General features: G+C 38.3%; 1 protein-coding gene across 1 annotated transcript in view; it reads right to left on the bottom strand.

Moving 5' to 3' along the window:
* Positions 1–22,858, bottom strand: part of ZNHIT6 (zinc finger HIT-type containing 6) — a 34,260-nt gene that overhangs the window by 8,942 nt on the left and 2,460 nt on the right. Inside the window, exons 5-8 of the mRNA XM_075508468.1 lie at positions 21,694–21,797; positions 12,634–12,702; positions 11,756–11,836; positions 11,154–11,234 (exon numbers count right to left, since the gene is read on the bottom strand). Of these exons, the coding sequence (XP_075364583.1) occupies positions 11,154–11,234; positions 11,756–11,836; positions 12,634–12,702; positions 21,694–21,797 (335 nt within the window). The remainder of the gene's footprint in view (positions 1–11,153; positions 11,235–11,755; positions 11,837–12,633; positions 12,703–21,693; positions 21,798–22,858) is intronic.

Below are 22,858 nucleotides of genomic sequence, written 5' to 3'. Positions count from 1 at the left end.
CGTTCATAATTTTCCTGTGAGAGAGATCAACTAAAACCCTGCACATATTTTAAACAAAGATGATTTTTCTTCCTAGAACTGAGTGGAAACATCGAGGTATTTACTTGGCATAATTCAGGTACAATAAATCATGCTATCTATTTTGGGCCTAGTCCTAAAAATCCACAATCAAACTTCTGCTAACTTATGGGAAAAACGAAGATTTTTTTTTTTCCCCCAAAGAAAAAAGGGTAGCATTTCCTAGGTATCTGCATTTAACTAGAAGAGAGCAACAACTGGGCACAGCATTTGAAGTCTCTCCCAAGCACTCATTCTGAAGTGCTGCAGCACAGCAAAGATAATAACTAACAGATGGACTTTCATTCCTAAGTGGTGAATAACCTCTTCGTGTGGTTATGATTTGGTGAACATGGAAGTAGTGAAATGCACTCTTGAATTAGGTAGGAAAGGAAAGTTATATGGCAGAAAGTAAACACAATGTATTGAAATAATGTGCAATTTTTATATTTAACTTTGTCACTAGAATCCCGACATTCTAAAAATCTGGAACACAGTGAATTTTGTTAGTCCATAGGTGTGAAAAAGAATTAGAAAATTCAACGAGCAAAAAAGCAGAGACCTTAGAAACAAAAAAAGGAAATGACTTGCCATAATACTTCCCTTGTAATTAATTCTTATCAACAGCTGAACAATATGAAAGACTACTCTGCTTGAACACTCTTTTAAGGAAGGAGGATATTCAAGTTAATATTTTAATATGAAAAAAATTATACTGCAGTTAACAAAAATATTTTAAAACCTGCTAGCTCCTCCTTGGTCTATGGTTTTTCTTCCGCTCTAGGGCCTCTATAATTTGCCTCAACAAATGTTCGCTAACCTCTCCTCCATACTGTTGACACCTACATAGCTCAACCTATACCAATACAGACCAGAGGCCTGGCCAATCCCTTTTCAAGTCAGATCCCCATCTTAAGCAACGCTTCCATCACAGAGGTCCTTTTTCAGAAAAAAGGAAAATTAGGACAAGAAACCTTCTCTTATCAACCATTTGGCCCACAAGTCCTGCTAGGAACCAGATAAAAAAGCACAGGACGAAAAGTTGCCAGCATACCAGGAAAGCATCTCAGACATTATCACCATCTCCTAACTATACCTACATACACAGAATACATAAAGGCACTTCCAAATAACAAGAAAACCATGAAGCTGTTCCTTTTCCTTGCCATATTTCGGCCATAGATCATTCTCAAACAAAGACCGTATTAAGACAAGCTGTAAGAATCCGTGATCTCCTCTCTTTTATAGGCCATAAGAGGCCCCTCCACTAGGGAAATCGAAGAACTGCTGAAAACTAAAGTGTAAAACGGGGAAAAAAAACCCAAAAAACCAACAAACCAAACCAAACCACAAAACCGCTCTTCTTAGAAAAGTATTTCAGGAAGTTAAAACATCCTGAAGAAAAAAAAAGTAATACCCAGGTGAAGCCAGCAGGAACACCAACTGTCGCCTAAATTATCGCCTATATTATGTGCTATTATTACATAGCACAATAGTAGATGTCCAGAAAGATTTAATGGTTTGTTCACTTTTACCCTAGAAAATATACAAAACATTTAATGGAAAGAAGAGATAAGCGCACAAAGGCTGTCCGTGTTCAAACCTCTTGAGAATAAGGCAATTGCACAGAGAAACACACAGTAAAAGTTGTTTAATGACAATCACTGAAAAATGTATCAATTGATGGCAAACCCCACAAAGCAGATAAGGCATCTGCTGCAACAATTTAGTGGACTGAGCATTAAATGTGATGTGGTAAAAGGATTCAGGATGCACGATGTAAAGACTAACTGAACTACAAACCATTCTGCATCTTTTAGTTATGGGAGAAAGTACGGCAAAACAGAAGGAAAATGTGAAACTAGCAAATGTGAGTTTCTTGGATTCAGTAGAATTTGGTTCAAAGAATACAGAAGTAAAGCGATACTGAATTTCAAGAAAGCAAATACTTTCCCTATTTCATAAGACATAGTCAAAAGAAGTAACAAAATCCAGCAGCAAGTAAAGATGCTATAATTCAAATGCATCACGGCAATAGTCCTTTACACATACAGGAATTTACTTACTTTGCGAAGCCAGGCAGCTTTACAAACTGCTCAAAAGCTCAAGGTTTACAAATCTTTAAGTGGTACAGAGCAGACATACTGAAAAAGGTTATACCACAATCATGTAAGGCTACTATATGGCTGAGATAAAGAAACAAAACAGCCTAATGAGTTAATGATAGCCAGAAGGCCTAAAGGGAATATGAAATTTCACAAGGGAAAAGTTATTAAAAAGAGAGTGGGTTGACTACTGAAGATGAATGCCTGAAGTTTCAAAAACTGAAAAGATATTAGTGGTATCTTTAGTACAAGTGAAAGCTGTGGGTGGTTCCCCAAAAATGCAGGGAAGTCAAAATATGTAACTTGTACCATTAATAAAATACTGGCATGATCACGGAGAAAAAGTGAATGCCATAAGTCTACTTTAATTACAGTACTTGTTACACAGCCTCATGAAACATTACTGTAATTAATTTTAGAGGTGGGGGGTGTACCAAGGAATACCAAAGGATGCAACGAATAACTCTTAATACATCAAGTTCAGAAAACTAATAGGTCAAATCTCATTTGAAAACTTAAATTAACATAAGTAAGCAGTGCATTGATAAAATAAACAGAAATATAAAACTGATGAGAAATCAGTCCTTGTAAATTGGCAATACTTTTCGTATTACACTTAGGTTAACCTAATGAACCTCCACTTCAGAACAGGAAGAATTGATACTTCTGTAATTTTGGATCCCTAGATAGCAAATTCTAACTTCAAAATTAGCTCATATGGAGATAGCCTGAATACCTCTAACACTCTGTACTAAATGGTGGAAACTTATCCACAAATTTATACTTATTTGCATGGGAATCACAGTGCCATAAACCTTCCAATAAGGGGTTACTAGTGCTTTACGATGAAAAGGAAAAGCTATGAAATAAAGAAAACAAATTATTTTCTTGGCAAACAAGCAGGAAGGTCCATTCCCTCCTTGGCAAGGTCGAAACAATCAGCCTTAGCTCATTTCCGTCAACAAAGAGAAAAAACAGAGGGATTCCCCTTTGGCAGCATCAGCAGGAAATAACAAGTTTTCTCCTTCCTGACTGGAACATGAAGAGGTTCTCCTCCACTCCGCCTTTGTGAAAACGCTGATGGCTACGCTGCCATGTTTCACAGTGCTGCAGCTTCCAAGTTCAGCCCATCGCTTCAACTGCCCTCAAACACGAACGAGTTTGTATCTTTGTTCCTAGAAGCCTCTTACTCCAGCCTCTCCACGCTGCCAGGTCCCCAAAATTGAGAAACTCTACTAACTTTAAGTCAGCATCTCACTGTATCTTTTTCTTCCAAGAAACTAGCAGCAAATCCTCTTTTTCCTTCAAAAAAATATTTTAACAGCAACCCAGACAGATACAGTTGAATTAAACCCCTCGATACATCTCACAACACTTATGCTAGACTGGAATAGGACAAATGGTTTCAATATTATTTCTGCTCTACAGCCCATTTTTACCAGCTCCTTCCCCATCTGTTGCCAAGGGGCAACAGATTATTCAACAGGGTTTTTCCAACTGCAATCTTTTCTTAGACTTCATGAAGTCTTCTTGCCTTCAAGTCTGCCTTATATGTGCATGCTACACAGTACATGGACTTCCGTGAAGGCATTTCCCATACTATGCATATGTTACATAGTACATACATACAGGCAAGTTCCTCTCTGCTCCCTAGGAGAGATGGCAGGCTGGAGCAAACGGCAAGATTTATTCTTGAAACAGCCTTTCCTAGATGTACACTTCTTCAGAGAGAGGAGAGAAAATCTGCCTGTGCATATGCTGTGTATGCTGCTCCCATGCTTCAAGCCCTGTTAGGATGCAGAAAAGAGGCTACTGTGTAGAGTTTTCTTTATGTTTTAGAATTTGGGGTCTGCCTACCTGCTTTGCAAGCATGAAGGGTCTGAAGGTCTTCAGGTCTGCCTGTGGTGCTTACAGAACACCACTAGATGACTAGACACGACAAATCACTGGCTGAAGCCAATACTAACACTTTTATTGTTATCTCATCCTCCTCTCTTTACTTACATATTCCTCCTCTGTGAGTGGTCTGGATCTAACTTGCTCCAACATAGACTGCAGAATTTTGGAGCGGAGGCTATAATTTCAAATAAATCTTTGTGCAATAGATGTCTCAGTCAGCGACTCTCTAGCTGGGACACTCCAGAAACCCTAATGCAATACCATTAATTATAAAACAGTTCATCCAAAAGAATTCAGCATGGGTTACAAAACACTGGATTGTTACTTTAAAAAACAGGCGCCTACTGGTTCATAAAGGAATCCCTTTCAAGAAAAAAAAAAAGAATGATTGCTCAAGATAGTAAGATGGACAAATTCTGGGTTTTTTTGGAATCATCCCAAAAATCTTCTCAAAGGTCAAGCAATTGTAGTCAGCCATCATAAACATTTAGCTATGCATGCTACAGATTCAGACCGTACATACTTCTTATGCTCAGCAATGACTAGCTTTCTGCTTTCCATTTATGTTGTGTAATACAGGACTTCAATGAAAACTGTAAGTAGATAGGAAGGAAAAGTGACTATTTTTTACAGTAAAAGCTGCATATCCTGGCATCTGTTGCTCTGCATCACTTTTTGTCAGCACAGAGACTGATGTTCAGATAAAGAAGGAGCAAGTGAAAAATGACACTGAAATGGCTGCAGTAACAAAACTAGAAAGCCTGAAATGACCTACAAGAAAACGTAACAAAGTATTCAGTAAGAAAAGATGAAGTTTTAATAAAAAACCCCACAAAACAAAACCCAACACTCTGGGAAAAAACAGCAGCAAGTATTAATACACAGGAACGCTGTGTTTAAGAAACGCACTACAGACCAAATTCTATTTCCCCTTGAACAGTACAAAGTTGCCAGAGCTTGACTACAGTTGTGCAGTGAAGAATGACTATTGTAAGCTAGCTCCCTGCTTTTGTAAAGATGGCAGAGCTGCTTTTGTGCCAGCTGCTGCGAGCTAGAGAGGAGTAATGAATTCTACTGTCAATCTTCTGCTGGCATAGGCTAAAGCCAGCTTGGGGTCTGTTCCAACTCATGCCAAGGCCAGCAGTTCAGCCAGGGATTTGTATCCTTAATTCCTGTCTCATGTATACCACGTACTACACAAATGTGAAGAGAATTGCTTCCTGAGAAAGGCTAGAGAATCTTAAATAAACCACCCCACATTTTTCACATTTGCAGAAAATGCAGAGGCGGAAATAATGCTTGAAACGTGCCAATTCCAGTATATTTATTTTGCTAGATGAACTAGTATTTTTAAAATGAGGTCGTAATGTGATGGTAAAAAGAACTGATCCATGCACCACACTAAGAGCAGTGACTTTTTAAAGCAACTGAGTTATATATGAAAAGCAAAGACTATAAGCTCTGTTGGTTTTACATGAAGTTATTCACAAATGACAATGCAGAACGAAGTGCCCTACAAAAATGGTATGAAAAATTAAGGAAAAATTTAATACTACCAGTATTTGAGGCTATCTGCAATGTATTTAAATATAACAGGTTTTGATAATCTTAAAATCACTGACAAAATAGATATCTAATAGACATTTTTAATGACAGAAAAATAAATAATCCAATATAAATACAACATTTAAAAAGATTTGGTTCCATTACATTTATATTATTCTTCGAATTCCAAGATGATTTTCTAAAAGTCTGCTGGCATATTTGCACACACTAAAGCAAAAAACTTACTTCATCTTCCTAAATCTATTACTGTGACTACTGCAACCTACTAATGTGACCTAACCCTTAGTTATTTAAAAACAATAGACTACAAAAGAAAATTCTCTTTGAGCACAGAACTCAGTCATCCAAGGAAATAACTCTCATTTCTGCCAGCTGATCTTGAGACAGGGAAGTGCTCCAAAATTACTAACATCATCCAGCCTTCTGGGAAGCAACTGCACTGGATCAGTTAAAGCCAAGTAAGTGTTCACCACCATAAAGCAGTGGCATTTAGTAGAGAAGAACCTCTGATACTTGTTTAGCAGATTTTCTTCCCTGTGGTCCACAAGAATTAAGTGGCAAACATGCCAGTATTCTCATGTGCACCAGCCAATGTCACCACAGAGAGTAAGAAGGCCCTTGATGTTGGAGCTGGTACAAAAATGCTTTTGATACTTTTGGCTTTCTGAGTAATTGAAGCCTGAGCTGCACCAGTACTACTGACAGAAAGACCAATGCTACAACTGATTCTATATGCATCCCTGTATGGTGTGGCAGTTTTACAACAGAAAAGCTACAGGATACAGTCTGGTATTGCTCTGTACTCCAGCTTCTTGAAGGATACGGTCCACTGAAAGCAGTGGGCTTTGCAAAGCTTTTAAGGCCAACCAGACCAAATTTTCCAAGTGCCTAAATATTCTGTCAGTGCCTACTGATATGTTCAAATCCCCAAAAGTCTTCTCCATCAACTTACTCTGAAACAACATTCACACGCCATTCTGAATATATTAACAGGCAAAAAAGAAAATTACTATATAAAGACCTAACATAGATGTTTAAGAAAGCATTATTTTTCAATTCCATTAAACTAAACGCATGTGACTAGAGACAGGCAACTATCTGAACTAGACTCATGCAAGATATTACTGAACCCAGTAAAAGAGATAGTCCATTTGTGTGGTTTAACCTCATTAAGATTTATTTAATTAATTGTCTGTTAGATTAAAATATCTGCTGTAAACCAATTCTGTTGCAGTTATCTTTCTTCTAGAAATAGCATCATCTTGTATGATAAGGATGAGTAAATAACTTTTTCATTTAATATCTGTAGTTACAAAAAACCCAGCTCTGACCACTAACTTAGTTATAACAAATATCAAGGGTCTGTTGGATTTAGGAATTCTTTTTCTGGGGGTTTGGTTTGGATTTTTTTTTTGGTTACACAAAGCCTAATAAGGCAATTCTCAGGAAAATAAGAAGGTGTGTTTCCCAAACCAGATTGTATAATTTGGCAGTTGCGTCTTTCGTTTCCTTAGTGGAAAAAGCAATACTCTTACCATATGAAGTCACTTTGAAGGCATGTCAAATAAAGGACTGAAGACAGTCAGGACACTAATTTATCCTGAAGAAAGAAAAGACTACTTTATAAAAGAATGTAGACTGTAAAAATCATCCAAGAGGCAGCAGTTAAACCTTTCTTGGAATAGTTACAGCCGAGGACAGAACGGACACCAACCACCAACTAAATATTGCATAACAGGTGATAGAGGCAAGCACCACCAAACTGCAGATTTTTTCCAAACCAAGGTTTTAAAGAAAGAAGAGAGTTGTGTAACACTCATTTTTTCAAACCCTCCTTCATAAGATTCCTTATAAAGTAAGTGCAGTTAATGAGAAGACATAATGAGAAGTGGTATAACAGTTACAGTCTTACAGAGTGTTAGGTGACAGGTAGGGAGGAGAGGACATGAGGAGAGATTATGCTTTAGGTTACTCCAAGTAATTGTGGAGTGCTACCAATTGATGCCGAAAGCAATTCTTACAAGCTGGTTTTAGAGAAGACAGAAATAAGAGCTTATCACAAAGTTCTCTAAGTACTGTCACCACTGATGAAAAAAGGCACCTAGCAAGAAGAAAGCAAGCACCATGTTGTTTCACAGCTATCCATTGCATCTGCACACCAGTGGATTTTTCCTGTTGATTTCTGAAGTTCTGCAGAACTCCTGTGAGGAAGCAGAAATCTGTACTACATGGCTAATTTATATTTCTGGAGAAAGAAAAAAAGACAAACCAAAAAATTTAAAGCATTCTGCAAAGGACCTTCAAACTAAAAGGGCCATTTGCTGTGAAACACAGAAGACAGCCAAAACTAAACCACAAACTCCTGTTTCATAAACAATTGCAGGAAATACTAAAATCCTTCTGTAACATACTTATCTTAAAACTAGAAGACTAACATTTTATAACCCATAATAATCCTGCTTAGATGTTCTCTGAAACACCATTGCACTTCCTCAATAATACGTAATTGTAACTATGAGAAGTATTTTTTTCAAAAGGTTCTGCTAAGCCTAAAACCAACATCCAATTCAACAATGTATATTTACAGTCTTTCTATTATCTAGTGCTTGTGGAGCAGGAATTTTTCTGGTGGGCACAGGGGAAGTTTTAGATAACGCAACATTCATGTAGATTTGCGTGTATTAGTAGACTACACCAATCCTACTCCTCCCGTCTGCCCACAGTGTCGGAAGAGGATTTTGCCATACAGGAACATACAGCCTAAAATCACACAGAATGAGGTGGCACAGGATGAGAAATTACTCTGAGCTGACAGTGGCACTCAAGGCTACACAAACCAGTAGTTAGCAGCTCCCCACTGTCAAAGAAAAGCAGATAAAGAAATGTGAGCGAGCTCTGTCTGCACTCAGCTTTGGTTCCACACTGAACATCAATAAGCAGCAAGCCGGTTCCGTTTCAATCGCAAGTACTTCCACTGCAATTCCAGGTATTGATTTATACAATGAGAACCATAAACCTCAAATTAATTTAATGGGGGGGGGTGGGGGGGAGAGAAGAAATCAAAATCAAAATCTCTCTTACTTAACTGTAATGCAACTACAATCAAAATTTAAATTCTCTTGTAGAGCCTTTGTCACAACAACTACGCTGGCATAACCGCGCTGAGAGCGCCTGCTGGCAGACACACAGCTTATGTCGACAGAAGATGTTTTTCTGCTGACATAGCAGTCCCATCATTTCAAATAAACTTTGTTCTTTCCTTTCAGGAGTGGAATTTTCTTTCAATATGCTGCTTCCTTGACCTGTCTGCACTGCCACAGCTGGGCCTGCTCCACCAACTTATAGGAAAAGATTCACGTAATTTCCAAGTGAGGAGTTACTTTCCTCAAGTCAAAAAACTTTTCTATTTTAACTTTCTACAGTTCTTTTTAAACTTTTCATTCACTAAGTAGGATAAATACTTATTACTGTGACTTTAATATCAACCAATGTAGCTGATTCTGGGAACACAGATGAGGCTCAAACTTAAGGATATTTAAGTGTAGCACAACTCCTGAGACTCTTCTAAAAAGCTTCATGAAAAAGAATTCTCTCTCAACAAATCTGTGAGCTAAGAAAGCATTATACAGATTTCAGAAGAGGAAAATGGTTAAGTAACAAAAGAAATCAATGAGCACAAGAGATGGTCCAGTTTCTTTCCCAAGCCTTCTATGCAACTTACACATCCTACTTCAAGGGATTAAAAGGTGAACTTTACCTGCTATTACAAAAAACATTTTTTCTTCCTTTCTAAAAGAAGAAATGTGAAAAACCAAGCACTAAAATGCCAGGGAAAAACCCACCTGTGTATAAATTACTATATTTTTAAAATACAAATGAATATTCAATATCGTTGCTTGAATACTGCCTTTCCAATGACGTACTGCGAGAAGATGTACAGCAGTAACATACTGAAGGCATTTTCAGTTTTTGCTGCATTAACTTAATTACTTGAGAATGGGACAGAGGTTGTTCATGCTCTGGGAACCTGTCCTGAGCACCACTATTAACAGATGAGCAGGAGAGTCTGTTAAAAATATTTAAAAAATGGGAAATAATTTCTGATGTCATTTCCTGGAGCTGAGCTCTAGAAGGGCTTCTTTACTTGGGTGCAACAGCACATAGAACCTGTATGGCTAAAGTGCCTGTGCTGAACAGCCCTTCATGGAGCACTGGGAAAGACAGTAGAAAGACAGACAGAGAACTGAGAAAACATCTGCCCAGGTGCTTCTGCAATGAACTTTCCAGGGTAGCTCACAATACCAGCATTTCTACATTTCCCCCCCAAACACCCAGAATTTGGCTATTCTTCAATTAAATGGAAATCAGTCCAGACATTTCACTTAAAACCAACAGGTTTCTAGCTGACAACTCTGATGGTAAATGTTACAACCATATTTCAAATAATGATTGCAAAGAGGAAAAAAAAACCAACCAAAAAAACCCAAATCAAAACCATGAAGAGTTTGGGGCTTGAATTTTGAAGTATGTTACACATTTTTGAATAGTACTTACTGGGACAAAATACAGCACAAACAGGAAGCTCAGTTACAACTAATATTTTTTTAATATACCTTTCCCCCCTCCCTTAGAAATAATATCCTATGCTCCAGGGAAGCATATTATTTACATTTGTTACATTTGAAGAAAAGAATGTACTTTAAGAACCCTAACTAGGAATCACTGGTCAACCACAATAAGCTATGATATTAAGCTGGTACATATCCTTTTCAGTAACAATGACAACAGGGTGGAGTGTTCAAAATGGTATTTATAACAACAAAAATTATTTCTTTAAAGTTTAATTTTGAAGTTCAAGATTATTGTCTGTTCTGGAAACAAAGAAAACAATTCTGCACCAGTCTGAATTCTGGAGACTTAAAAGCCCACACCCAGAAATATGGTAACATGAAGACTGATGAGCTAGAAACTTTGTGAAAAATGTGTTCTTTCAAATGCAGTGACTGGATGCTGATAAGCACATAATTTTTGCACAGTGATTTAAAAAGACAGCTCTCCTCAACTATCACTTCAACTCTCTTGGGGAAGTTAATATAACCACAGAGGAACTTGCAGAAGGGAACGGATGCCTACATTTCTACTGGTCAATACAGTGATTTAGCATTTTAACACAAACCTGTCCTTGCTGCAGACATTGCTATGTTTGCATGGACTGCTGCTGAAGCAGCTCAGGTACAGGCACACTCAATATTCCACCAGCTGTGAGTGCCCTAGAGTCTTAAATTGTCCAAGTATGAGCTGAATTTACTACTCACAGAAATTGCACAGAAATTTCAGTGCTGACATATTAAAAGACAAAGAAATAACATTTTTGCTGAATCATTTTTAAGATGGCTGGTAATTACTCACTGAAGTTTAATCCATGAGATTATGTAATCTCCATTTGTAATATTGAAGACTAAGAAGCATATTATTACTTTTTGCTATTTTTAATTAATAAGCACACAAACTGAAGAACCATCTTACCTGATAGAGTTTTGTTTCCTGTTTTCTATTTTCATTAAAATCTGTACATCTGACTGAGGAGACACTGTATAGATTTTTAATCTGGAAAAAAAAAAAAGAATATGCAACAGAGATGAAGAAACAATGATGTACAATGACTTTTCTTCCTGTCATCCATAAGAGATGGATCTTTTGCATGTCAACAGCCAAAAGTATATATTTCTTCATAAAGACAATATTCCACATCCTAAGTATTTCCTATAAATGAGGGCTATGATTACTAGTATGTTTTTCTAATTACTCCAAAGAAAAGGTTCACTGTCACCCTCACTGAGGTTAATTATAGTTACATTTTTTAGAATTACAGTTGCTTTCTTTGATCTTTATGCCACGAGTCAATTTCTTAATCTTTTCCTGGTTTAAATTTGGTGGCTATACTCCAGGGCTAGTTGTTTGGTGAATGTTAGGATGGTTTTCATCACAGGAATTGAAGATATACTGCTGACTGGGAACTCAGCTCTGCATGCTGAAAGTGCAGCTAGTTTAAGCCTTTTATTCAGAACCGTTCCCTTCTTTTATTAGTGCATTAGATGAAGTAGGCAGAAAAGTTATTCAATACACACCTTTGACAAACTACAGGATCTGACTCCACTGGATCAATGTATGGCTTAAGGATATCAGCAAGTGTTTTATCGTCAGGCACCCTTTCACCAAAGATAAAAATCAAATACATAAGACATGGTTCATCATGTACAGAAAAATCTATTATCTGAGTCATTTGAAGGAAGCCATATATTTGCATGCTACAGTGGCAAAACTGAGTAGTTTACGGGAGGATCATAAATGTGTATCAATACAGCATAGATAACTGACAGCTTTATCTCAATTTCAACACTGGGACTTCACTGGTATCTACAAGGAGTAAACAGATGTATATCTCTAGTTTCTAACCCTGCAGCAGAAACAAGCTGTTCCTACAGCCCTAGAAGTAGAGAAGGGCATACTTCTCACCCCCCTTCAGGCTAAGAAAAAAGGAGAAATATTTGTCAACAAAAGCTTATTTTTTGGCCTTTGCAAAATGTGCTTGTGGGATTTCCTACAAAGCAAACAATGCAACCATTTCATCCTATATGAAGGTCAGCTCCAGTGTGCAGGCGAGGAGGGATGGCAAATCTTGCTGAACGTATGCTCCATGAGAACAGAATATGTTAAGTGTACAGGATATTGCTATCATGAATATACAAGCTGCTCCGTTCACATAAAGAAAAGGACTAGCAATCACTTTGCCTGATTTGAAAAGCCCGCTAGCTTTCAAAGAGGAAAGGACTGCACAACTTCAAGTATCTTTTTCAATTTAAATGCCCTTTTAATTAAGACTAAAAATAATATTCGCGTTTACCTTGTATAATAGGAATAGATAAGAACTGATCAAAATATTTTGTAGTCCAATTTCAGCAGACTAATTTAAACTTTATAAAAACCTGTTTTTCAAGCTCTGTACCCTTTTAAAGTGTATTCAGCATGGCAGTGAGGAAATACGAGCTTCAAATGCCAGTAGAATTTTTTCTCCCTGAAAAGAAAAAGAAATGCATATTCTTAATGTTAGCTGGTAACTACTAGCTGTTTTTTCTATGATAAAGCTCAGTAGCCTACAACATGGGTGCAGAAGAAAATATATAGACAAGATTTTGAATGGCATTTTCAAAGAGTAAAAGGACATGCAGAGAAACTGAGAGGCACTTTGAAAGATACACTGCTCCCAGATCCTGCTGAATTTCAAGTCCTCATGGGATAAAAATCTGTTCCTTACAAATACAGGTAAGATATCACCAATTAACTGATCAACAGCATTTCACATTCTAAAAGGGAGTATCTTCCAGCTGACTTTCTACATGTATAGCTGCCCTTTAATTTCAGAAAAGGAAAATACTTTTTGGTGTATCACCCAGGACAGACTGCCAAACCTGTGCAACAATAATAGCCAGAGGTCCCAGCTGAGACCAGGTTCTACATAAAATAGGGCACTCGACTTCTCACAGCAGTGATTGCCTGAATAGAAAATGTGTCATAGGCAGAGAGGGAAGCTGCATTTTGGCATAACATGGATAACAAGAAGTTAGAAAGAATAAATGTTTCACAGAAAGATCAGGAAGCTTTTGGTAGAGACCAAAACTGATGTCATATTCCCTTCTCCAGTTTGCTAGTTTTAAGGCCCATCTTCCCTTTCCAGCTAGCATAATTAATACCCGAGAATAGAAGATACTGAAGCATAGTTCCAGTGCAATATCGTCTTAAGAAAGGCAGTATTACCTTGAGGATACTTTGCTAGATTAGGAAATCTCTTTTTGCCTTTTTACTCCATCTTCAGAAACGCTGCTGAAGTCAATATTGACTTAAGACAAAGCATTTTCCCTCTCATTGCTCCAAATTCTCCCATTTGGTATGGTGAGTGTAACAATATTTTTCTAAAAGAAATCTCCTAAGAAAAAGCACAGCCTAAAAGGTAGGTGCCTGGCCCTTTGCTCTGGTTCAGAATTTTACACTCACGACAAACAGTAAAGATTTGGAAGAGAAAGGAGGCAACTGCTACCATTTAGAAATCGGAGGCCAGACATCTGTGTGAAGCAGAAGAACATCTAATGGTACTCCCCCACACTTTTTTTTATTTTTTAATTTTTTTTAACACTACTTAAGCCCTATGAATCATTATATCCAGAATAATCACCATCAGTTATGCAAAGATTCTGGTACTACAATTAAAAGTAAACACAGTGTTGTTCCAACATGTTGTTTAACTTGTTTATCAGGCAGATGAAACATTATCCAGCAGGTTCTAGCTGGCTGCAGAGACAAGTGTACGTGCATCCAGTAGCAAAACAGTAAACAAGTTAGCTGCTAAATTCAATTAATTATGATACCAATTTTTAAATGCAAGCACTTTGTACAAAAAAGTGCTCTTACCAAATAAATAATCATTCCCTTACCTAGTTATTCCTAGGAGAAAACTGAGCTTTACAGCTGAACTATACTTCCTGTAGTATAAGTAAAATCAGAAGTGTTTGTGTTTACCAAAAAAAGAGCAAGCAAGAACCCTAGCTCCAAGGAGCTAATAATTAGAATAAAAAGCACTAATGAAGGCCAAGGCTCAGCAGAGGTGTGCAGCATGCCTTGTGATTCTTCCCCTCTATCTGGTCATGTTTGTTAAAGCTGAGAATGAGAGAGCCTTTCTTAAATGAGAAGGTGAAGTTAGAGCACATCAGGTCTGAAAGAGTTAGTAAGGCTGTTTGACCAGAGCTGGAGGACAACACAGAAAACATTATTAATTCCACAGCATATATAACCAGAAGCTGACATAGTATCTTGCCTCATGAATTTTATGCTATTTTGCATATTGGTATGATACTGTCTTAAATTACCAAACTGGAAAAGGTTTTGAAATAACTCAAAATCAGTGAGTGGAATTTTGGAAGTTTTTTGCAAGGTGAGTAAAACAAGGTTTTCTAATTCTTGACAGCTGAAGGAAGCATCAACGCTACCGTATGTGTAGAACAAACTGTAATATCAATAGGGTTATGGAACCAGTTCAATTGACTTGTGATTAACAAGCTTGTGGTTCCTCTCTCAGACATATGTTAATATCTGGCATTTAACATGGCATGGTATTAATTCAAAGCACCTTCTCAAGGAGAGTTTAGTAAAAGTTGGTAATCTTTAGACATAGAAATAAGGTTACCATCATTAGCTGCAGGAAACACTAATGATGGGCACATTTATTAAAATACTGATAAGGACTGTGTGAGGTTTTAGTTACATGTTATCAACTAAAATGAGGCTTTCTAGCATTTTTTCATTTAACTCATCATCTTCCACAATTTTTTTCAAACAGGCCACGTTTATCTACTCTAAGTGACCAACCCATCCTGTGATACAGACTGTCTTTCTGTCAAATTTTTAAATCAAGACCGCCAAAGCAATGGGAGTACTGCAGGTCTTCCTCTCCTAAGTGGAGACAGACAAACCATGACACAGCTCACAGAAACATGTATGTGGGCTAGAGGGCTGTCTCTAACACAAGCACTTGAAAAAGAAACGTTCCAGAAGTACTTCTAGCTATCTGGTACCTGTTGTTAGGAATACTCTTTATGTGTCTGCAGAAACAGTAATCACACAGCACATTCTGATTTCACATGCAAGACCAGTTCCCTGTGGGCTCACTGAGGCAGACTCAGCTCATCACTGCAGCTGTATAATCAGCTTAAGACGGATCTTTTCAGACTTTCGCCCTCCCTCCCCCTTCCAGGCACAATCTACTCTATGGAATAGTGCACAGAAAGAGCTATGAATCAGGGAGCCTGAACACTGAAGTTAAAAAGATCATTCCTTGTCAAAAAGTTTCACTTTGGAAGAACAGAAATGTTGATTTTTTTTTTCAGTGTGCTAATAACGAAAATGCAGTTAATTACTTCACCTCTCTTCAAAGTACTCTTGCCTGAAAGTAAATGGCAAGCAGAAAGAGGCAGGCTAGATTAAGAACTGTGTAGAAGAAGGCAAGGAAAAAAGCAGCTTAGAATTGGAATAGCCTCACACTCTTCGCTGTACAATGAAGTCTTGAAAAACAACCTGCTGGGTGCCTGTTATTAAAGTGAAGCATCCCTCACCATCACTGATCTCTGCCCAGCTAGAGAACTTGATGTCAACTGTAGATGCTATCAAAGCTGCTTCACAACAAGTTCTGATTAAAATTAGATATCCTGGCTCCAGATCTCACTGACTTAATTTTCCATTATGGCTCACTGGGGTAGTATTTCCTTCAAATACAACTGACATGTACTATGTTCATCTTCTAAATGAAAATGCTTAATTGAGTAAGTCATCTGCAGTTGAGTAACAGCTCCCTGCATGAAGTGTTCCATGCCGCTCAGCTGCCATGGAACACTACTCCACGGTTTTCTTGAATACCAAGGCACTGACTATAAAACAACCAAATAGCAGAGATCTGGATGAGGCACAAGCACATCCTTGATGTCAGTAAAAGCAGCATCATAGCCCATCCCTGCGTTGCTTGGCTTCACATCCTATTTTGGCTACTTCAGAAGCATGGAAACTGATCAGAGGGAAAAAGAGCAGCCAAGCACCTCTTCCCCTGCGTCAGATGTAGCTGCAAATTATGTTCAGAAGCGCATAGGCTGTTTTGCAATTGCTGTTCTTCTAAAGCAAAGTAACTGTCTCCCTTTCATTTCTCCTAAAACTTCAAAAAACTTGTTTTCTATAATCAACTGTAGTTTTCACAGAACTACATGTAAATGATTTTTAAATTTTTCACAGCAACAACTGAAAGACTTTTATTTCTGATGTTACAAAGACAGCAGCAGTATATACAAAGTGGATGTTACCTTCAGCTAGCTCTCAGGACAACTGCAAAAATTCTCACCATCTTTTATAGTTAATGCAGTACCTAGGAAGATGCTCCAAGTACTGCGGGTGTAGGCAGTACGGCTGCTGGGAATTAAAGGACAGATCTGCACAGGATTCTGGGACTTGGACATACCAGTTAAGTGCCTTGGCAGATTTTCAGAAGGGTCCAGTGTTTCCGTATTTCTTAAAACATTTATGAAGTATCTCATAAAGCTCATCTTTCTTACCTAGGTTTCCTCTGAATAGCCAATTTTGCCTAGATTGCAATAAAAGGTTTTAAGTATATAAAACATTTTAAAATGTATACACACACACACACATATATGTCAAATAAAATATATATCAACAAAAAAATCCAAATTCATCACATCTTAAGATACCAATTGCAGTTCTGGCTCTGCAGAAGTACTTCACTGCCAGCCTGTCAAAGATAGCGATTCACTGATGATTTTGTTTCTATTTAGCAACTAATATTCTTAAAATGTTTTAAAAATAGTATACAGGACATCCTACATCAAAGCACAAGTACTGTAGTATTTCCTGTCTATGTTATTTTGAATTGGTAAAAGAGATGAAAAGGATATAAAGAAGTTTAATGAAGGACCAGTTATCCTTTCATTTGACAATACACAGTACTCTCACCTAATGCACTGAAGTTTAATTGAAATACTGGGGGTTCAGTATCTACGCCTTTGGATAATAATGCCTTTCTCAATTTTCTTAAGCAATGAAGATTCAGCCAAAGTAAGTGACTAGATTTTCTTGTGGATTAAAAAAAAATAAAATTTAAAATAAGAGAACATGCAGAAGTGTGATGATTTCACCCCCCCTGCCTGCCCAGAACTCTGTGTTCCTAGCACCAAATGGACTTTGTTGCACTTCTAACAACAGCACACAAAAGAAGATGTCTCTGTTTTCTTGAAACTTCATCAAACTAATTCCTGGATTTGATGTATAAACAGCAAAACTAAAATATTTCTCCTGAAAGCGTATGTTTCCTAGTTACAGTAAACAGCAAGACAATCAATGAAGGAACTGAAGTGCACTTCCTTTCTAACACATATGGTCTTCTATCAAGGGGCCTCCCAAAGCAGGAGATGTTACTAGCCATATGTGTTGCAATAATCAAACATGCCGGGCTTCAACTAAGTCCTGTGTAAATCAAAGGGACGCTGTCAAGGCCAAGTAACCCAAACTGTAATAATCTTTAAAGAATAAAACTACTGTCCTCTTTAACTTCTACAAATAAACAAAATTACCATCAGATTCACTACGAGAGTAAAACATTTCAGTTGCTAAAAAAAGGAAAAAAAATAATCTCAGGTACAGAACTCAGTCAGTACTCATCTTCACATAGGGATGTTCTGAAAAGCTACTGATTTACTAAAATGCATGAACATCATGCTCTCTGATCACTCCAGAGTAGCATTCCTTTGCCTGGGAACATACTTTAGTGGGTCCTAGAAAGCAAGCAAAACTATGTACCAAGTAACAACTAAATTCAAGTTTAACAGTTCCAACACTAATATCAGCCCCAAACCCAGCTCAGATAACTCCTTGGTAAATTCTCAAGATCAGCAACACTTCAAACCATTAATTTTAATTATCCTTACCTAGCTAATGATTAGAGTTGACATTTTAGGGCTTTCAGGTAGACCTCAAAGTAGCTTCTGAAACACTAATGATCTCTTAACTGAAACTTAATCCCAAATCTCCACACTATATTTTGTTCTCAGAATTAAATCACAGAAGAGAGACAATGAAAAAGATTCTTTCTTCTCCCACACGTATCATCTGATCAAATGCTCCCAAGCTGCAGGCATGCCTTCCACCAGGGAAGGATACTTGTAGCCCTCTGGCCCCTCTCGGCGGTGAGGAGAGGTAAGAAGGATTTTGTCTGGGAGGTGCTGTGAACGGAGTGGGGAGGAAGCTGGGTGGAGATGCCTATGATTGTAAGCAGCAAGGAGGGTTGGAGCAGGGCAGCACAGACTGCAGAGCTGAGGGAGCTGCACTGCCCCATTTCAGCTTCTCACAGCTGTCATCATCTCCCACCAGGGAACCAGGAGCCACAGAGCTGCAAGCTCCCTCCCCTCTTCCAGTTTGCCCTGCTGGCTGGAGCTCCCCAGTTGCTGCCCCAGCCCTTGTCCCAACCTGGTCACATTCTCCACCCCTTTCCCAAAGGCTCCCTATCCCAGCAGGCCACCCCAACTCCACAGCAGCATGTGTCCAGAAGGGGAACTACCACTTCTATTGGAAAATAAGGGCACCACAGGAAAGGTAGGGTGAAGCAGCACATTAAAAATAATTTGCGAATAAGGTGTCCTAAACCATCAATAAGTCAGATGTCCTATGAGTTCACAAACTGGACTCAAGACTCTACTTCCTAATGACCCTCCATTATCTAGGTATTCAATATTACAAGTTACTGTAATCCATGTGTTGCCCAGCATTGGCACGTATGCTTTCACAACACTGAATTTAGCAAACAAACTAATGGAAAATGGGAAATGAAGAGTCTAGTTAACACATCCAAACAAGCACCGATCTGTCCTCCAGAGCTGGCAGGGGCAGGGGATGACACAAGAATACATCTTGTACTTCCTAGTTTTGGATTACTCTGATTCCTGCCTTGTACAGCCTAACAGCTTGGCTCACACAGAGAGCGTGAAGAGGACATCACAGAAGACTGTTCTCAGCTTTCCATGAGCATATGTAGAGCAGCTTCCAACCTCCACCCTCTGGAGCAACCCCTCTCAACTGACAAACAGCATGAGAAGGGGTTCAGGTCTACAGAAGAGTAGACACACCAGACCCTGACCACTGTCAGGTGTTAAGCTTATATAAAGCAACTATTTGCACAGCTTTACCCCATTTGAATGTAATATTCAACAAAACATCATGGGTGTCATGAAGTCACATGGGATAGGTGTTAAATGGTTGACACTCACTGGATCAATCAAACCTGAGGTTTGATTCCTCAGGAACACATGTAAGGAGAGTGAGCAAAACATGCCAATTAACAAAAGGAAAAACAAAACCAAAGGTTAATTTTTAATCTGCATCTCTGAATTCAAACAGCCCATTGCTACGTGAATAACAGCAGCAAAAGAGAGGAAACATGTCCTTTGTGTAGTACTCACTGAGCATATTCTATACCCTTGGACAGCATTTACAGGAAAGAGATGGTTCCTTCCTATCCTCTTAAGAACAGAGAACGTTATCATGCTCCTTCTGATGGGATGTGAATGTCCCAGGAAGGCTAGCGTCCCAAAACAACGACAACAAAATACCCCAGGACTTTATGATTGACAAACAACAGTAAGGCATTCTCCCAGACAGCCTGTGAAATACTTCCATGCCTACTTGCCAGTAAGTCACCTTCCCTGCCCCATACCCTCAAGTTTTTAAATCTGCTTCTGTTAGACAACATAAAGCACATGGCACACGTGAAAGCATAGTCTGCTCAAAACTTAATTTGTTCCCAATGCAAACTACACTTCAGTATGTACCCAAAAAGGCTTTCTAGAGAAAAGGAACTGAAAAACATGGTACACGAAGGCAAATTTCTGTCAGCACAGCACTGTACCACGCCCAGGGTCTTCCCAATACTGTCAAACCTCATTGTATCTGTGCCTTTTCTGTTCTTCTGTTAGCTACTGATCCCAGCATCCCCAGGCTTTCTGCACTTTCCCTAGCTCTTAAAGACTAGTCCTTACCCTGTACTCCTAAGGGTGTTTATGTTGTTTTATCCACAACATTGAGGAAATCCCCCAGGAAAGTTAAACTCAGCTCTAAGCCTGAGATACTTCAACAGCATGAGACTAGCACAAGATATCTGTAAAAGGTAGAGCATATGACCAAGAAAAAGAAAGTCAGTGCAGAGGCAGACAGCTTCTGCTCACATGACTAACATCTGCAAGGTTTGGAGCTATCCCCTGGTCTGTTCTGAGGGGAGAGCCTCAGTGATGTAGAAATATGGGGTAGAGGGAGGAGAAAATGCCCCAGATTTCCTTTCTTTCCATTGATCCACCCTGGGTTTTCTCTAACAGAACTGGTAAAACATGTAACTTTAAAAGGTTACACTTCTACATCTATTTTATGCCTTATGTTCTGCTGAAAATTAAGATACCTGCAAAAACAAAAATCTGTGCTTTTGCCCCAGAACAGAAGAAATGATGCAGGCAAGTCTGTCGAGCAGCCTTCTGGGTTGGTTATTTCTCTGTCAGAGAGAGACACCTGGTGGCTCGTCAGTCCTCGGCTACCGGCACCTCGCCTGCCAAACACCGTGCTTTACATCACGGGTTGTGCATCTCCGAGAAGAGAGGGGAAAAATGTATCCTGAAAACAGAACTTGCCACCAAAACTATGACCATGAAGAAAACAAGCGGAGGAACCATCAGGGGTAGCTGGCACAGCTGATTACTGTGAGAAGCTCAGAAGGCATTTATATTTGCTCCCAGTAGATCATCGAGCTACACTCTAGACTCGTTTCCTGCCACAATGAAATGCTTTCTAATTTTTTTTAATTTTTTATTTTTACTGTGAAAATATTTTAAAATACAAACTCTGGATATCAGAGAAAAGCCACAGAGTGGATAAAGGGAAGAACATTTAAAGTCTTCTTAGCCCTTTTCCTGATTTCATATCTGTGCCTGCACTCGTCTAAGCTGTGCCATATCGAGCATCCACATCCTCCAGCATAGTAACTCCTTACACAGCATGCAACAGAGAGAACGGTATTGGAAGCATCTCTTCAGATTTAAAGTCATCCTTTTCAGAGAGGGATTTTTGCAATCATTCTATATCAATCCTCTTATCATAAACCTTTAAAGAAGTGTTTTCTTTTTCCAGCAATAAAACTCAATGTTAATTAAGAGACGGGAAAACACTACAGCAGTAATTCTTCCTCCTGTTACTCAATGTTGCTATTTTTCAAAACAAAGCATGAGTTGCATATGCTGTTAAATTGAGCTCAAAGAGCCTAAAAAATGAAAGCCTGCAGCATGAAATACTAAATCTAGATAGCTTTTGTAAAAAAATAATGCATCTAACTGATTTTTAAAAGCAAGTATATCGGTATGAATTCTGATTCTCATCATTATGGTGTTCAGTGAAAACAAAATACTGCTGACTGTAACCAACTCACATGCAATTGAAGGTGGTTGAATTTTCTCTTCTTTTTGTAAATCCAATGGGCAGCGTTCTCAGGTCAATATTACACCTTCGAGCTTTGTTTCTCAAGCAATATAACTGGTAAAAAATAAAAACTTTTTTTTTAAAAAACCTTAATAATGTATTCAAAATCTGAAAGTTAAACAATAAAAGCGTAATGCTGACAGGAATTATGGGAAAACTGTAGAAAAGGCCACGTTTAATGAAGTACTTTCTTTGACTTTTTAAAAAAACATCACGAATGAAAAAGTTAATAAAGTAAGCCCAGAAACTATGTGAAATGTTTTCAGGTGAAGTTTTTCCACAGTTAAAAACCAATATGCCAATGACTTCTTTATAGCAGAAGTTCTTTAACATACCGTGAAAGCCACAAACAGCCATTGTGGGCGTAATACCACCCATGGAGCCTGCTAGCAGAAGGGATGTACAAGCACCATCTCAGCCACTCTGACAAATTCTGCTTTGAAGGTAGCACTAAGCATATCATCCCGCAAACATGCCTAGTACCACACCCTAAAAACGCTGCCTATGTAACCTATCTCACCATCTTCAGCGCAAGTTTTCAAGACATCATGGTGCTAAGTACACACGCAGAGTATGACTTCAGCCTGAGAGAAAGCTGGACTCTTCTGAATTTACTTTGTCACCAACATGAATTCTCTCCAACTGAGTTTAGTGCTGTATTTAAAGATATCTCCACGAGACTGGAAAACAACATGGCCCTGATATCTTTCTGTGACATATCAATGAGTCAAAGTATTTTGGAGTGGATTTTGTTTTTCTGGGTTTTTTATTTTTATTTTTTTTCCCCCCTTCTTGATCTTGGTCTTTGCAGTTTATCGTCATAGGACTTTCAGGAAATGCCACACATTTCTGTGATCTCATTAATGCTTTACTGGAATTGGAGGAGGTTCAACAAAAATCCCCTCTCACCCTTAGAAGGCTGGCTTTTACTTCACTGTTGCTTAGATTTATTCTTTGCAGAATTCTAGTTGCCTTCATTTAGTATAGGGGGAAGCATGTTATAATTTTTAGGCAATTAATAAATCCATTGTTTACCTGGGAATTTTGTACTTAAAAATTCAAAAAAGCTGTGGAGGTGGAAGGAAACATTCAGGCTTTCTTAACACACGTCTATC

The sequence above is a fragment of the Mycteria americana genome, chromosome 7 (genome assembly GCF_035582795.1).
Source record: "Mycteria americana isolate JAX WOST 10 ecotype Jacksonville Zoo and Gardens chromosome 7, USCA_MyAme_1.0, whole genome shotgun sequence".
NCBI classification, from domain to species: domain Eukaryota; kingdom Metazoa; phylum Chordata; class Aves; order Ciconiiformes; family Ciconiidae; genus Mycteria; species Mycteria americana.
Note: the sequence above shows the minus strand (reverse complement) of the source record. Positions and strands in the feature narration are given on the sequence as shown.